This window comes from Carcharhinus amblyrhynchos, chromosome 1 (assembly GCF_965287045.1).
Source record: "Carcharhinus amblyrhynchos chromosome 1, sCarAmb.v2.hapA, whole genome shotgun sequence".
Lineage (NCBI taxonomy): Eukaryota > Metazoa > Chordata > Chondrichthyes > Carcharhiniformes > Carcharhinidae > Carcharhinus > Carcharhinus amblyrhynchos.
This window is the reverse complement of record NC_137324.1, coordinates 108,707,438-108,725,918: the sequence shown is the minus strand read 5'-3', so window position 1 is coordinate 108,725,918 and position 18,481 is coordinate 108,707,438. Positions and strand designations below refer to the sequence as shown.

Sequence of the window (18,481 nt, the reverse complement as noted above, 5' to 3'; positions counted from 1 at the left end):
AGTGAGCATAAGGTGTCCAAGGGCACCAACAAGGCCTTCTGTGGCTTGTTGGGCCCCACAGGGACTGGGGTGTATTATCAACCCCCTTTAATCACATTTTGCTTTGATGTTTTAAGTTTCCTTTCCGCTTTGGTTTTTGTTTTGGTCAGTACCCACCCCCACACCCCCGCACCATCCCACCCTCCCCCACCACCACCACCACCACCACACCCCCCCCACCCTTGAGGGATCCCATTCTTGCTTTGTGCATTAGTTTGTTTATTTGTTTTACCAAAATGAAAAGTGAACAACAAATACTGGTCCAGTCAGCAATGTCTTCATCCCATGAGCAAATATTTAAAAGAAGGAAGAAGGACTTAAAATTGGCAGTATGCATTGAATGGAATAGTGGTGCAGAAGGCTGATCAGAAAATAAAGATTGGTGATTTAATTAGAACCATCAACCTACTTTATGGCTATAATAAAAATGGTAAACAAGGTAATTAGTTGAGAGGAAGGATGCAATTCAGACAAAGTGATAGTGTTAACTGATTAGACTCGATTTGAAGTAACTTCGGAAAGTTATTTCTGCTCAAGAAAGAGGGAGAGGGAAAGAAAAAAATACAATCAGGATGCTCAACCTAGTCTCGTGAACCAAAGTTACAAGGAAGAATTGAACATGTTCTTCTTGGAGGACATTGTACACAGCAACAAACATTTCAAACCAGGGAATGTGAACTTCAAAAAAAATAGAAAATTAGGCTGTTTTTGCTTAAAATCTGCCAGCTCAGTGCAAATAAATGATCCTGGAGTTTCAAGTGTAAGTTAGAATCACACCAAATTATATTTCCACAATTTTTGAGTTAGCTCATGGGAAGTTAGCCTGACACAACTGGCTATGACACCAGATCAAATTAATCATTGTGGTGAATTTCCACTCATTGTGCTCATTAAAATTAAGCTGTTTTTCTTTTCTCAACACAAAGGTACAATGCTATTATGGACTAAAGAGCTTCTATTTTTGTTTAAATTATTCTACAGTAACTAAACTGGTTAATGGTTCTTTAAAGCAGCAAAATCAGGTTACACACGTGATTTATTAGACAGGTTAAAAATGCTTTTTGTGGTGAAGCCATTTTTGGCTTATTTTATCACAACTAAATTCATCGAGGAATACCTCTAATGCAAAAAGTAGAATATTAGCCTGGTTGGAGGATTGGCTAATGAGCAGGAGACAGCGAGTGAAGGGGTTCTTTTTCAGATTGGTGACCTGTAATCAGTGTGGTTCCACAGGGATCAGTGCTAGGGCTGCAACTGTTCACAATATATGTTAATGACTTGGAGGAAGGAAGTGAATGTATTGTAGCCAAAGTTACAAGCACAAAAATTGATGGAAAGGCAATCTGGGGGTGGGGGTGAACAATTTACAGAGATATTGAAAGATCAAGTAACTGGGTAAAAAGTAGAATGGAGTATTACTTAAATGGAGAAAAAAAAACACAAAATTGCAATGCAAAGGAACTTGGGATTCTTGTGCATAAAACATAGAAAGCTAGCACAGGTGCAGCAGGTAATTAGGAAAGCTAATGGAATATTGGCCCTTATTTCAAGGGGGTTGGAGTATAAGAATAGGGAGGTCTTGCTTCACTGTACAAGGTACTGACGAGACTACATCTGGAATATTGTGAGCAATTTTGGTCCCCTTATTGAAGGAAGGATATTATTTAATCAGATGTAGTTTAGAGAAGGTTCCCTGGTATGGAGGGATTATCTTATGAGCAGCAGGTTGGGTTTCTGCTCATTGGACTTTAGAAGAATGAAAGGCGGCCTCACTGAAACATATAGGATTGTTAGGGAACTTGATAGAAGAAATGCTGAGAGGATGTTTCCTGCTCCAAAGAGTCTAGGACCACAGGGCATTGTCTCAGAATAAAAAGGTGCCAATTTAAGACTGAGATGAGGAGGAATTTATTCTGAGGACTGAGAATCTTTGGAACTCCTTGCCACAGAGCTGTGGGGCACAGCCCTTTTGTATATTTAAGGCTGAGATAGATTTTTGATCAGTAGGGGAATCAAGGGTTATGGGGAATGGGCAGGAAAGTGGACATGAGAAATGTTGGATCAGCCACAATCCTATTGAATGGTGGAGCAGGCTTGAGAGGCCGAATAGCCTACTCCTGTTCCTATTTCTTACGGTCAAAACATAGTCGGCATCAAGACAATAAAGCTTTGTTTACAAAGACTTATTAGGTTAGTCTAGCAAATAATACAGATTGACCATATTTTCTATTTCAATGGAGGCAACAGAAAAAGTATCCTGGAATGCACGAAGAGGGCCCTTCAATTCGCAGCCTCAGAAAAATTCAAATAGATTTAGATGATCTATACCTGAGATATGTGAATTTATCCAAATGTTAACTCTGGAAAGTGAATACTCGCCTCCAAACAGAATGCCTCGTTCCATAAATTGTATGAACTGGTAGTATTGTCAATAGAAACATGGGACAGCGTGCTTTAATAACTTCATTGTCCAGGAAAGTAAACATGGAATTCAGCTATTTCACCCTGAACTTGTAATTCTGGTAAATTTAAACTAATTTAACAAGTTTAATTTGCTCCATTATGACCAAACAATAAAATATATCAAGTATTTGAATCTTACACAGCATGCATATTTCTTGATGTTCGTTCTCCTTCACATTCAGTGTAATTTAAACCACCTGATCGGCTGCATCCATCAGAAGCTGCACTCTTCAGATCCATTAGAATATTTTTTAGTTCAGGGTTTAACTCCTCTTGAAAACAACAGGATCCGGACACTGCCTGAAGTTTATTAGTGGAAAAAAATATATAATTAAATAGTTAATGAAAAGGCTCAAGTAGACAAGGGTCTGGCACATGGAGTACAATATTGGTAAATGTGAGGTCATCCATTTTGATAGGAATAACAGCAAAATGGACTATCATTTAATTGGTAAACAATTGTAGCTTGCTGCTGTGCAAAGGGACCTGGGTATCCTTGTGTATGAATTGCAAAAAGTTGGTTTACAGGTTGCAGCAGCTAATCAAGACAAATGAAATTTTGTCCTTCATTGCTAGAAGGATAGAGTTTTAAAACAGGGAGGTTACTATGCAGCTGTATAAGGTGCTGGTGAGGCCACACTTGGGAGTATTGTGTACGGTTTTGGTCTCCTTACTTGAGAAAGGATATATTGGCACTGGAAGGGGTGCAGAGGAGATCCACTAGGTTAATTCCAGAGTTGAGGGGGTTGGCTTATGAGGAGAGACTAAATAGACTGGGACTATACTCACTGGAATTTAAAAGAATGAGGGGAGATCTTATACAAACATATAAAATTATGAAGAGAATAGGTAAGATAAAAGCAGGGAGGTTGTTTCCACAGGCAGGGAAAACAAGAACTTGGGGGCATAGCCTCAGTAAGGGTGAACAGATTTAGGACTGAGTTGAGGAAGAACTTCTTCACCCAAAGGGTTGAGAATCTGTTGAATTCCTTGCCCAATGAAGCAGCTGAGGCTACCTTGCTGAATGGTTTTTAAGGCAAAGGTAGACATTTGAACAATAAAGGAATAAGAGTTATGGTGAATGGGCGAGTATGTGGGGCTGAGTCCATGAAAAGATCAGCCCTGATCTTATTAAATGGTGGAACTGGCTCGAGGAGCCAGATGGCCAACTCCTCCTCCTCCTAGTTCTTATGTTCTTAACATTATGATGCAATTTGAAATTGACTTAGATCTTTGGAGCTGGGGAGGAAACATTGAGCTAATTTTCAACTCAAATGGGTGAAATTAATGCGAGAACTATCCTATTTAGTTTTCAATGAAATCTACTCCCTCAGTTTACCATTCAAGTGGCGATGACAAAATGATCCCCATTATCTCTAGAGTTGCAAGCTTTTTGAAAAGTTCACTACAGTTTGGTTTTAACCTTTCTGAAACTTCAATTAATAATTTTGCAATGCGTGAAGTGTCCTGTGATGGTGACACAACTTTCATGAATCTTAACATAATGTCAGTGAAAGAGTACACACATTTCTCAAATCCGTTACAATTGATGCAGTACTTGCTCCATGATCTGATGACCTATGGTAACTATGGTGAACACCTGCTTTCTGGAGGATTACATTTCAGCATAAAATGTTAAACATTTTTCAGCTAAAATGAAAGTTCATGTATGAACATTGTCATCAAGAAGATGGAAATTAAAGTGATTTATCACAAGATTGGATTTGTCTTCTAACGTTCATGCCCACCAAATAAGTTGACTATTGCAATGGAGGGAGAAATATAAATACATCTATGCATTTTCCATGACTGACATGTTCAATTAAACAGCTGTAATTTGCCATTGTGCATGGGATTTGGCAACTTTACTGGGTACTATTACAACATCCTGGTATCTCTAGCAGTAGACTGGAAACTAGCAATGCTGCAATTACAAGCTGCATAGTGACCATACAAGAAGTAGGCCCAGAAGATGGCCATGCTGCCCACTGAGCCTAATTCACAATTCATTTAAGACCATGGCTGAAGTTCTGCATCAAGTCCACTTTACCATCCTATTTCCATGTCCTCTAATTAATTTAATACCCAGAAATCTATCAATTTCAATAAAAATGAAGAAAATTTCTAGTACAAAGGCAGTTATTTGGTCCACTTTACTTTTCTGAAAAAGCTGTTCAGCCTAATCCCAGTTTTAGCTCTTGGTCCGTAGTCCTGTAGGTTACAGCACTTCAAGTGCACACCTGAGTTAAATGAGCTGAGAATTTCTGATTCCAACACCTTTTAAGCCAGAGAGTTCCAGACATTCCCACTACCTCTAGGTGAAAATATTTCTCTTATCTTTCTGCCATTTATTTCAAATTTACGTCTCCCTGTTATTGACCTTTCTTTTAAGGGAAATAGATCCTTCCCATCTACACTATTTATTCCAAGCCTTTCATAATTGCATACATCTAAACAAAACTGACCCTTAACCTACTGTATTCTACAGAAAACAACCCTAGCCTATGCCATCTTCCCTCACAGCCAAAATTTTCTAGTGCTGGAAATGTCCTCATAATTCTCCTATGCACCTCTCTCCAGTATTATCACTTTCTTCCAGTGATGCAGCAACCATTAATCAGAAGTGAAACTGACAGTGCCTTAATCGGAGTGAATTTATTATGACTACAGCTTGCAGCTTTATACAATTCTAGCATAACCTCCCCACTCTTACGTTCTGTGCTTTGGCTAATAAAATATCCGTGCACACCTTCCTAACCAACTTATTGACCTGTCCTGCTGCCTCCAGCATGCTCTGGAAATGTAAGGTTCCTCTGTACTTCTGTCCCAACCATTACTGGTATATTCTGTTTGTCCTTCCCAAATGCATTACTTCCTGCTTTTCTGGATTGAATCCATTAATGACTTTTCTGCCCACCGAACCCACCCATTGATACAGTTACGCAATCTGCAGCCTTGTTCCTCATATTAAATTTTTGCATCATCTGCAAATTTCTTAATAATGCCTCCCCGGCCACCATATCTAAGCCTAAATCATTCATATAGACCACAAAGTGCAAAAGATCTCATACTGAGAACTATAGAACACCACTGAAAGCAACCTTCTAGTCACAAAAGCATCTGTGGATAATTACCTTTTGCCTCCTGTCACTGATTTAATTAATTTGTGCCTTTCTAATTGCCAATTTATACTGTTCCTCAGAACCTTTTCCAATGATATGCCCACCAGAGAGGAATAAACTCATTGGCTGAGCATTCATAGCCTTCTGTGGTAAACAACTGCAAAGGTTCACAATCCTCTCAAATGAAGAAATCTTTTCTTACCTCAGTTTCAAAACCAGGAGTTGACAATTTAGGACCGAGACCTAATTCTAAACAGTCCAGACAGATAAAACAGCCTCTCAGCAACAAAACTGTGACTCCCTCTCAGAATCTTACACATTTCAATGAGTTCACCTCATTTTTCTAAACTCCAGACATATTTGTGTATATTATGCACAAATCTCTCATCTTGGGTCAGCTATTTCATCCCAGGAATCACTCAAGTAACCTTTATTGCATCCCCTCTAAAGCAATAAATTCTTCCTTTGGTAAGGACAGTAAAACTTACATAGTATAGGTGCTCCAATGTGATCTCACTTGCTTTCCTAACTGCTTGTTTTACCTGCATGTCAACTTGTGATTCATTTGCAAGGACCTCCAAATCTGTCTAACTACCAAAACTGACTATTATCACAAAGATATGCTGCTTTTCCATTCTTCCTGCCAGTGAATAATTCTGCACTTCCCCAGGTTATATTCTATCTGCTATCTTCTTGTCCAATCACGAAATCTGTCCATATCCCCTTGCAGTTTGTTTGTGTCCACCACACAGCCTACTTTCCCACCTAGCTTTGTATCATCAGCAAACTTGGTTATCTCACAATTGGTCTGGATGGGATTGTTATCGGTGCTGGCTTAATGGGCTGAATGGCCTCCTTCTGGACTATAAGAATTCTATGGTCCCTCATCTAAGTTATTACTACAGATTGTAAGTAAACATGAGGATTGAACCTTGCAGAACTCCACTAGAACCACCTGAAATCAAAACCAGTTAGCACTCATTTCCTTCTTACTCCTCTTAAATAGACAATAGCACTATAACAGCTTGCTCTGCAAAATTCTGCAAAAGATAAACCCTGATGAATAATGTAATTGATGTCTGAACAAGTTACACATCCTCACATATTGGTGCAGAATTTGTTCTAATGGTTATATTTGCAACAGACTCCATTGTCTCTGCTGTGTGTGATCTTTAAATGGTGCATTTACATCACGATTTGCAGGACAAACAACTAGGACAAATGACAATTAACATTGGGAGTGGAGCAGAAACAGTGTCATCAATGGCCAGAGTAAAAGATCATTGGGGCCTGATGATAGTCAAGCACAGAATTATTTAAAACAGATGTCTATAGATCAATGGACAGAAACAATCACAAATGTAAACAGAGAAATATTTTGTCTATACGTGTCTTTAGATCTGTCTGGTTAGTTACATGGAACTGTAACACTATCTTTCCACTGAGGTATACAAATAGAAGTAAGAGGTGTTTAACCTTCAGCTGTTTGAAAAATGTCGCCCCTTTTCTGACTTGCTACTTAGAGGATATTGGACACAAGCTGATAAACACAATATTCAGAACAAACAGAGCTGTATGGCATACTTCCAAAACAGGCTACTGCGTTAACAGCTCATGATGTGGTAAATTCAACAATGGGGAGATTGAAAATAGATTGGGTGGTCACTTTGCAGAACCCCTCTGCAAGCGTAACCCTGAACTTCTGGTCATCTATCATTTTAATTTTCACATCTAATTTGCACTCGAACCTCTCATTCATCGATCTCCATGGTGTCCCAGTGAGGATGTGGAGATGCCGGTGTTGGACTGGGGTAAACACAGTAAGAAGTCTCACAACACCAGGTTAAAATCCACTCAATTTATTTGATAGTAAACTCACAAGCTTTTGGGGTTTGCCCCTTCGTCAGCTGAATGGAGAGTTCTGGCCTCAGACAGAGCATATAACAGCACAGACATTCAACTGAAGAAGGGCAAACCCCAAAAGCTTGTGAGTTTACTATCAAATAAATTGGTTGGACTTTAACCTGGTGTTGTGAGCCTTCTTACTGTGTCCCAGTGAGGCTCAGAGTAAATTTGAGAAACATAATGTAACCTTTTGATTAGATAATTTACAGACTTCCAAACTCAATACTTTCAACAAATTCAAATCATAAAATTGGCCCCTATTTTTTTGGACACCATCTCTTAGTGATGTTTCTGCTATTCTCATTTATGCTTCCACTAGACCAATCTATTTTTTCATACAAACATACAAATTAGGGGACCAAGTAGGCCATTCAGCCCCTTGAACCTGCTCTGCCATTTGATAAGATCATGGCAGATCTGTTTTTGGTTCAAGTTTACATTCCCAAGTACCCCGGTAACCTTTTATTCTCTTGTTTAACAAGAATCTATCTTAAAACTATTCAATGACTTTGTCTCCAACTGCCTTCTGAGGCAGAGTTCCAAAGTTGTACAAATCTCAGAGAAAAAAATTCTCCTCATCTCTGTCCTAAAAGGGCGACACAATTTTAGAACAGTGCCCTTTAATTCTGGACTCACCTACAAGAGCCTTTCTACATCCATCTTGCTTCCTGTCCCATTACCATTTCCTTTTGTTTTGCATCAGTACCCCTTTTCTCACTTAATTTTTCCTGTCTTCCACCCCATCACAAACTTTCTCATTTGTTCTCTCTCACCACTACTCCTTGGTCTCAGCACTTGCGTAAAATCTGTTGCATCTCTAAACTTTTTTTCAGTTCTGAGAAAGGTCAGTCACCTGAAACTGTTTCCTTCTCCATTGATGCTGCCAGACCTGCTGAGTATTATCAGTATTTTTTAAATTTTGATCCCATGGCATTTTCACTTGGCATTTTTATTTTTATCAGGTCAACTTGCTCATCTATTTGGCAAACTAGACTTTAGTCAGTTATTAATTGGTGTCCTTTTCATTAATACAGCTGAAGAAAATGCTGGTTGCTCAAGTATTTCCACTTTAAAAGTTTCAGGTAGGTAGGCTCTTAATTCCTTGTCTGAATAGTTATTTGTTGCATTTAGCAGGACTCAGACAGATGTAATTCTGCCTGGAAAATCACAGCTGCAAAGTGCATTTCAGGTTTGATGATGAATGTTTGCTGCAATTCAATTTAATTGTTACGTTATTCATTGACAAAACCAACCATTGCTTTGCCTACTTTTCAACTGGGTCTGTTTTCGCTGAATGGCCTATCTGAAACAGCAGCTCCTCCTCAGGCTCGTAACCAATTAATCTTTCTCGGTCGGTCAACAAGACAAACAAAGGTTTCACCAAATTTTTTGGTGAGTGTAATCGCATTACAGAACTGGAATAAACCAGGAGAAATTAGCAGAGCTGCCAGCCTGCCCCCATTACCCTACTACTGTGTAAAGAAAAGCGGTAGGTGAATGATCTGCTATGAGGAAACCAGGGATCTTTGAACTGCCAGCCCCACAGGTTCCCCCTGCACTCAAGGTATCTTCACAAGGGATGAAAGAAGTTACTCACAGCAAGGTTATGGTCCTGGAAAGTAAAAATGCATTCATAAAATGGATGACGAAAGACAAACGCTTACAGAAGAAAGGCATCCTGACGATGGCCGGGAAGATGATGGATTAACACAAACTGGAGGGGAATAGGCTCGAGCGTTTGAACACTGACCAGGAGTAGTACTAAAACCTGGACCCTGGAGCTCCTTTAAAACAAAGATATTATACAAAATTATCATGGAAGGTTAGTAGTATATACTTTCAAAAAAAGTAAAAATATATAGCAAAATATTGCAAAAAACGTGATTGATTTTGACAACATGATGTTTTAACTAAAATGAAAACAAGCAAAACAATATTGGTTTGAAAAAAAGGAAAGAAGATAACAGAATGGATGATTTCTCCCATTGGAACCCTGCAATTGAACACCAAAAAGTGCACAAAGCAATCTCTGTTGATTTGCCTTCTATTCTTTTGTGTGACAATGTTGCTGGTCTTTGCTCAGTGTCTCCGCCAGTGGAACAGCCAAGTTCATGGGGCTAACAGGTACTTAAATTTATGTTCAGGTTTTCTGGCTCGGTTGTCCGATATAAGCCAAATCAAATGAAAGGATCCCGGTACAGCTTAATCAGCAGCAACCAAGCACGCCATTGGTTAAATGTAGTTAACATCTGGCTCATCCTAACAACACTGCAATTCTACCTACACCAAATGGAATGCAGCAAGCAGTTCAAGGCAGCAGCTCAGCACCAGCTTTTCAAGGGCAATCAGGGACTGACAATAAATGAGGGCCTTGCCAGCGATGCACATGATTATTGAACAAATAAATCAAATCTTTGTTCGGTGTACTATTGATTATGTTATTACTTTAACTGTGTGTTAACGTTAAGTTAATTGGCAACTTAAATGGGTATAAGTAAAAGTTTGCTGTCAAATTAAATTGTCATGATGTGGGTATGCCGGCGTTGGACTGGCGTAAACACAGTAAAACGTCTGACAACACCAGGTTTTAGTTCAACCTATTTATTTGATAATATTCTCACTAGCTTTCGAGGGGACAGCCTCTTCGTCAGGTGAATGGAGAGTTCTGAGAACTCTCCATTCACCTGACGAAGAGGCTGTCCCCTCGAAAGCTAGTGAGAATATTATCAAATAAATAGGTTGGACTAAAACCTGGTGTTGTCAGACGTTTTACCAAATTAAATTGTGGCATTAAGAGTTCAATTTATTTCAGTTCAGAATTAGTAACACAACCTCAGCCAGGATCAACTTGATACAGCATATTAGTAATATTCTGTTTGAAGGATTACAGCATGTGTTTTGATCCTGTCCATCTTTCATAATTCATGTACAAAATAATAGCAAAGTCATGCTCTTCCTGCTTAGGGCTAGTCTTGGAGGAAATACAGATGACCTCCATTCCAATAGCAGTTTTAACATGACAAAACAATTTCATCTCCCTCCCACCCCCAAGTCAATTATTTTCTAATTTCAAACACTCTGAATGTACTTGTACTGTACTAGAGCAATTTAAACACTCATTCACAAACTTCTGCTCAAACCTCTAGTACACTACAGCAGCATTTTCCTTTTTTAATTCAGCAAGTTTAAAATATTACTTTAACAATCAGGACAACAGACAATTCCACCTACCAAATCTCCCAGCAGATGACTTGTTATTTAAACTGCCATGGAACTATTCCAATTAAATAAGTCACCTGAGGGAGGCCAGTAATTAGAAGTAAAAATTCCAAGAAACTTTTGAAAGTTTCACCCGGGCTCCATAAGGCAATTAAGCAAAATCACAATGCATCAATCAAAGATTACAATTTATATTTTCCACCTTTAGCCAGTGTACTTCAGATATTTCATGGCCTCAGCAGGATTGGAATGATAATGCTGCACACAGTCTGTGTCTATTTTTATACTCATAGCTTTCAATCCCATTCTTAACCTTTTCAAATGTTGTTCATCATTATAGCATTCATTACATTTGAAAGAAGACTATTTCTTCACAACTACTCTGCAGTGTTGCTAAGCTTGTTATACCCTTATGTGACCTTTCATTGATCTTCATTAAATTGTAAATTTAGGAATTAATTTGATTAGCGATTTAAAAAAAAAGTATTTTCTAATATTATGTGGACAGGATAACACTCTGTGAAATGATTTCTTCAGCTCAGTAAATTTAATGCAGCCAAAAATGTGCATAACAACACTTTTTTGATCTTCCTACAAACACACAGGAGGGAATTTTCCCATCCCGCCTGCCATGGGAATCATAGTGGGTGAGGGGGGCGGACCATGCTCGGGTCTGTCGACCGCGCATAATATTTTCCAGTTTTGGGGCGAGCACAGATGGAAAATCCTGCCCAATGAGAGGAAAACTTTTTCTTGTGAGTACGGCAACCAGGATTTCAGCCCTGCAGTTCAGTGTGAAAAAGTAACTTTTGAAGAGGTGATGGACTGTTAGTACTGGTCAGGTCATTTAGTTTCTTAGGTCAGTTCTGTCATTCAATAAGATCATGATTAATATGTGGCCCAGCTCTACATAGCAACTTTTGCTTTATACCCAACACCATGGTTCACAAAAACCAATCAACCTCAGATTTAAAATTAACGATTGGCCCAGCACCAACCATCACTTGCAGAAGGAAGTTCTAAACTTCTACAACCCTTTGCACGCAGAATTGTTTCCTAACCTCATCCCTGATCTGACTCTAATATCCAGGTTTTCCAATCAGCAGAAATATTTTCTCCCAATCTACCCTATCGGTTCCCTCTAATGCCATAAAAAACTTGAATCAGACCATTCCCCCCCCCCCCTCCCCGGTATACAGACCAATTCTTTAGTTTCCCCTTGTGCTTTAATCTTTAATAACTTTTCTCTGGACGCCCAAAGTCTGTCTGCCATCTACACGGCATCGGTTCACCACTTGTCTAGATGAGAACAGATCCAACAACATTCAAGACACCTGACACCATCCACAGTAAAGTCATTATGGAAGGCTGACTGAAAAGACACTGTCCAAATCATGAATATAAACCAACAAATAGATTGTTTGATTGGCCTAGGACACTCCCTTGAGGAACTCCTGCAGTGATGTCCTGGAGCTGAGATGACTGACCTCCAACAACCACAATTACCTTCCTTTGTACCAGGTATGAGTCCAGTGGAGAGTTTTCCCCAATAATCCTTGAGTCCAGTTTTACTAGGGCTTCTTAATGACACAGTTGGTTAAATGCAGGCTTGATATCAAGAGCAGTCATTCTCACTCACAAAGGCTGTTATTAAACCTGAAACATTACCCTTTATTAGATCTAATATGGTAAGCATCCTTGCTGGTTCCAGAACATATTGTTGCAAAAAACTACACAGGTTTGTTATATTTTTGACATGAGTTTGTCTGTTTATCCCAATCTACATGAGAGTTAAATTAAGCCCCTGACAGGCACTTGGCTTCCCATAACTGTGGCAATGCCAGGCTCCTGCTGGTTCCTTAGCCAGCAGGTGAGATCCCTATTGCAAATATTAAATTCTGCCCAATATCTAATTAACTGATTGACTGGGTCATGTCAGCCAAATGACTGATAGCTGCAGATGTACTTTACGGTGAGTTTGCTATTGGCACAAGATCCACAAGTTATCCATATCGGTGCTACAAGGTGTCTGTAAACAATACTTTAAGTTAACTTGGATGACAACCTAGACCCTTTTATTGTGTGAACTGGATACTATATTTTCTCATCTGCTATTACATGCCATCTTCAGTCATTATGGAAGGCTAACTGAAAAGACACAGATCCAAATCATGAATATAAACCAACAAATAGGGTTATTCTACATGATACATATCAATGTTATCCAAGGGAATTTGCTAACTATAAGGGTGGTATGGTAATACCATTTCATCCATGTGTATTAAACTTCAGTGGGAAATGGCTAATATGCAATATGTATCTCACTGCGTATAATTACTCTAAAGACACATACCACTTTTCAGCGTGAAACTCTGCCATCTTTTTCTTTCAAAGTCTGTAAATCTGGCATGAATATATCAGATACAATCACCAAAAACCTCTGACCTCGTCCACAGCTGGAACTCTCCAGTGCCACTGCAGTGGATGGAATTTTGGCTGAGCACCATATTCTCCATTCTTGCTGGCAGTGCGGCAGGTACAGACAAGATTGGAAAATCTCACCCAATAATTTTCACTAGTTTTTAGGCATTTTTACATTAATTGCAGGTGATGCTTCGACTTTATCAGACTGGCTGCTGAGAATGTTGACTCGTTGAGATGCACCAGACTTGCCCCCTGCTCTCCATCCAGAACATGGTTAAATGCTGCTTGCCCTTGGACATGTCGCGCCCTGTTGGAACTGTTCCTTATTGTTGAGTTTCTTTCCTTCCATTGGCCTGGAGTATTCTAATTGGATGAGCTGGCCATGATGACTTCTCTCCATGCAATGTTGCTTGTGATCTCACAGTACTTACGACTGGCTTTTTAAAGTTTGTGTTAGATATCGTGTAGCAAATTAACATTTTACCAATGAATACATAAAAAGTTTCAAGTACACATGCATACATTTTGCAAATACACAATAGTAGTAAATTATTAATTAAAGATGCAATTAGCCACATGTAGCTAGCATATTGGACAACACTGGTATAAACAAATGAAAAAAATGCACTGTTACAAGGATGTGTCATGTGCAATGTGGACTATTAGTCATTAGTTTCATTGACTGGTGTAAGGCCTTGGATTGTTTTTTAAAAGGAAAGAAAGTCAGGTAGAACTGCAAAGGCACTAGAACTGCAAAGACAATGTTCTAAAATGACTGCAGAAGTAACCTGACCTACAAATTTCCCATGTTTCCAGTAGCATCTGAAAGCAGATTATAGTGGACATGTCTAGGCAGTTTACCTGATGGATGTAACATCTGCCATTGTTTGAAGTTTCTGTAAAGCAAAGACAACAAGCTACTAGGCTTCATATATTGCCAGAAACAGAGAAGGACTAATGAAACTCATTAGGCAAGGAGGGTGCGAAGGACCCCTTTCTGTTTCAATGGCATCTTGATAGCTTTGACAACGGGGGATTGAAACTGCTTCATTAATATGGACTGCCCCCTTTTGTGGGCCGATAGCCAGCTGTAACATGGTTGAAACCCCATGTCTGAAAGGCTATGATTATCTGCTTGTATGTTGGTTACAGCAAGAAAGGAGTCTGCAGAAAGGAACACACAGAAGCACTGCAGAATTTAACATTATCTCACTCTCCCTGCTGTTCAAGTTCAGGATCCTAACTCTGTTACATTTTAGACTATATCACGAAGAAAGAGAATTTCAATCGAAAGGAACTTCAAAAATGCCATAACATCCACTTTGGGAAAAGGTAGATCGCTGTTTAAAAGAACCTGTGTCCAGAAAAATAACCATTTTACATTGGCCACAACAAATACCATCAAAAGGACTTGGGAATGTATATTTTTCTTTCCTTATGGACTTTAATTCTTATCAATTCCACCTTCTCTACCCTGTACTTGTTCTATTTTGCATGCTAGTCCATGTGTATAGCTTTGGGATTCAGGGCATTTTTTTAAAAAATAGATCCTACACTGTTACCTGAGTGAGTTTTTTAAACAATTAATCAAACTCTTGTTAACTCAAGATATATGGCTGGCTTATTTCTTCATATAGCTTTACATACGATCAAATACATAATTATTTGAAAAATCACATTTAAAAAATTCAAATTCTATTAACCATTAGGGTTCAGGCATCTTTCCAGTAAACCCAAGCTAAATTCCCCCCAAAACCAATATATCCTTCCTAAGATGCAATGCCCAAAATGACTCTCAATACTCCAGGTGTATAACTGAAGCATGACTTAGACCCTCTCATCTTCTGGCCCTCTAGATAAAAAGGCCAGGATTCCAATATATTATTATTTCATTATATTCTGTTCATGATATTTTAATGATCTGTGCATGTCGACTCCCAAGTCTCCATTGTTTGTAGCTTTTAATCATTTAGAAAGTTATTTGATTTTAGATCCAAAGTGGATGACCTCACATTGAAATCCGTATACCACAGTTTTGTCCATTTGCTTTATTTATCAATATTTCTTTAGTAATTACATGCTCCCTACCTTTGCGTCATTAGCAAACTGGTTTTCCACCTTATAATCTAATTCATTAATGAAAGCAATGAAAAGCTGAAGCCCCAAAACAAATCTCTATGGGACACATTTGGCTACAGTGTGCCAATTAGAGTACATGTCCATTATCCTTATTCTTTCTTTTTCCACTCAGTCAATTTCCTAACCAGGTTAATAAGTCTCCTTCAATTCTCAATTCTATGAGCTTAAACTTTAGGTCTTAGAAGGAATTGTATTAAATGCCATCTGAAAGTCTGTATGAGTAAACCCAATTCATAGATATTTTTCTGTCCACGGCTTTATTTACTGATCTGGAATCCAACTTTTGGGCTGAATTTAATGACCATGGCAGTGGTCCTATCCACTGGCTGGAGAGATGGTGCCAACGCTGCAACAGCTCGTTCTGGTGGGATGGAATTCCAATCAGACATTAATTTGCTTGAGGTTGGGGTTCCCAGGACATTAGGATGGGATCCTGTCTCCAAGAGCTGCTGTTAAGTCAAAGGCTGGCAGTGTTCATACCCAGAAACACCACTTGGAATGGTGCGCACTGAAAAAGGTGCCAGGCAGAGAAGCAGCCAAGGTGACCTCAGAACCCAGGTGAATGAGGTGCACTTACTGGGGACATGTTAAGCATGCCCTGAAGAGGGAGATGGAGTGGGGGCATTGATGTGGAGGGCAGGAGGAGACTTTTCCTTCGGGGCTGCCTCTGTCAGCGCAGAGCCGTCCACTGAGTATGTTATCTGATTAGGAAGGTCCCAACCTCAGTCCATAAGCAGGCTACCAGTTTTTACTGGCTGACTAGTCCATCCATCAACCCAGTGATGGGATAGAGTTGGGGTGGGGGTAGTCAGGAAGACAACAGGCTCTCCAGTCAAGTGTTCCCACCTAATTAAACACTCATCTCACCTCCCCAAGTCCACTCCAGGGTGGGTGGTAGTGTTATATTCTGCCCTGTGTAATTGGTTCTACCTAGATTGATAGTCACAATGAATGGAATGATTTGAAATAACTAAGCCCAGACCCTACAGAAAGTCAAAGTCTCAACATGCAAAACTAAACAGTATATGCCTTTCTGGAAACCCATCTTGAGGGCATACAATGTAAAGTAAAAAATGTTGATCCTCTGGAAGTCATTACTTTGTAAGCCAAGTCCAAGCTTTATAGTAATACTATTATATGAATTTAAACCAATCCTTTCCATTTTATATAAGTCCCAAAGAATTAAGTAGTTAAAGCAGACACAAAATTATCCAAAACTGTTTAGTTAAAGAGGCTTAAAAATCAAGTACCAATGACAGAGACTGAAACTAAGATTTAAAGGAAATCATTAAACAGCAAAGCATCCACAAAACATTAAAATGTAAAGTAAGCAAACAGTTCATACCTTTACTTCCAAAGCATGCTGCAGCTTTAAACGCATGAAGTCCTGCTCTTGACGCTGAATAACTGACTGACAATCAGAAAACCTGAGGCAGGCCTGTTACACATGAAAATAAATCATAATCAGTCAAGTTTAGCTGCTCCCTTAGCAGGTTTTATTCAAAGCATTATTTATATCCTGAAATCCATTACCAATTATAATTTTATGCTGTTCGAGATGGTAGATACTTCTGCAACTTATTATTCTATGATTTCCAACTGGGACACTATGTAATGTTTCTATGTTTTGTAGGAGGAACCTGTGGTCATGTGACATAATCACTTTACAAATCCAGTTCTTGATGCTTTTGCAACTCAGAATTCAGATAAGTGAATAAATGAATTATATGAACACAATTAGGACTATGAATTTGGAAATTTGAAAAGATCACTTTTAGTGTCGTTGGTGCATAGATATTGTTCGGACTTAAAAGAAACTGTTCATCCACCAAGGTAAATGGAATCTAGTTTTATAATTTACAGAGAAACCTGTACAAATGGGCAGTCCAAGAAAAGGGACATCTGCAAAACAAAAATGGGCATTTACTAGCAGTCCCAAATAGCTTACACTATAATGAACTCTGAGCCATCGGGTGCATGTACAGAACCTGGAAGTAAGTGCAAAATGATTTTAGGCTGCGGCTGGCCCTGGAATACAATTTCACACTGGCTAGCCAATTAACAAAGAAGCATGAAGCGTGTGCTGGGAAAGGCTGAGTGCTGCTGGGGAGGGTGGGTACCAAGAAAAGAGACGGTATGGGTTGGCGCTGCCAATGTGTTCCCTCAGAAGGATAGTGCTATGGAGCTCTCTATACAACACATATTCAGACACAAACTTCAGTCATCTGACGACTTTTTAAATTCTATTTCAGCCCTGATCTTTCATCCCATTCTGGACCGAGGTTGCAGCTGAAATGTAAAATACACCTGGTCAAGCAGGCCACCTGCCAACCATAAAAGCAGACATAAAATTGCATTTAATTAGACGCTTAATGGGCTAACTGTCAAAAGATTGCACCTGAGAGACCAGCGTGTTTCACCCCATTTTTCTTGCCATTTTGACACTTAGAGATCTTTTGGGAAAATTTTGCCTGCTCTTGTAAGCCACCATAGTCTCTCCATCTTTGGACCCCCCACAAGATTGCAGTACCCAAGCTTCCCAACCAGACTGCCCTCCAAGAATTCCTCATTTTGTATAATGGAGATTTCTTTATAATGTGAACCCAATAACATTTGTAGAAGTCACTTGGCCTAGTCGGTGATCAAACCTCACATAATACCTCCAACAAGAGTTGACAACCTTATATCATGAGCACCTCAGGTACTCATAGCTGTCGCCCTCTAGAACTTCAAACATTAGCAGCTGCTGCATACAAAGGAACAGCTGTGCAATAACCTTATTCCATCATCACCAACACCCTCCCACCTGCTGACCAATGACTCTGTCATTCAGCAATCACCTTGTCCTGTGCAGGCTGCCATCACAGTAGATAACAGGATCAGGGCCCTGAGCTCTGGGATAACAATGGGAAACATAATAAACATAAAGTGAACGGAAAACACACCCTGCTGACATGACAGGGCTTCAAATTAGGCACTATTCCAGGTGAGAGTGAAAATAGAGCACAAGATGCAGTCATGCCTCATCTGCTTTCCTGTGCATCAAGTGACTACTTTGAAAATAATGACATCTGCAGACAAAGGAGTCCCATAGGTACTCCTAAATTACAGGTTTCACTCTATAAAATATCTGTTCTCAGAAGCTACAAGAAACAGATGTGACAAAGGAT

The 18,481-nt window shown here is 39.3% G+C and overlaps 1 protein-coding gene across 4 annotated transcripts in view; it reads right to left on the bottom strand.

Annotated features, from left to right (window-relative positions):
• Positions 1 to 18,481, bottom strand: part of LOC145344011 (coiled-coil domain-containing protein 158-like) — a 134,477-nt gene that overhangs the window by 13,590 nt on the left and 102,406 nt on the right. For 3 of the 4 annotated variants that reach the window (XR_013886827.1, XM_080190675.1, XM_080190685.1), the window contains 3 exons: positions 16,657 to 16,749; positions 9,194 to 9,313; positions 2,642 to 2,802 (listed from right to left, as the gene is read on the bottom strand). Coding sequence is in view for 3 of the 4 variants with exons in the window: in XM_080190675.1 (XP_080046801.1) it covers positions 2,642 to 2,802; positions 9,194 to 9,313; positions 16,657 to 16,749 (374 nt within the window). In the remaining variant the exon portion in view is untranslated. The remainder of the gene's footprint in view (positions 1 to 2,641; positions 2,803 to 9,193; positions 9,314 to 16,656; positions 16,750 to 18,481) is intronic. The other variant, XM_080190700.1, reaches the window with a different exon arrangement.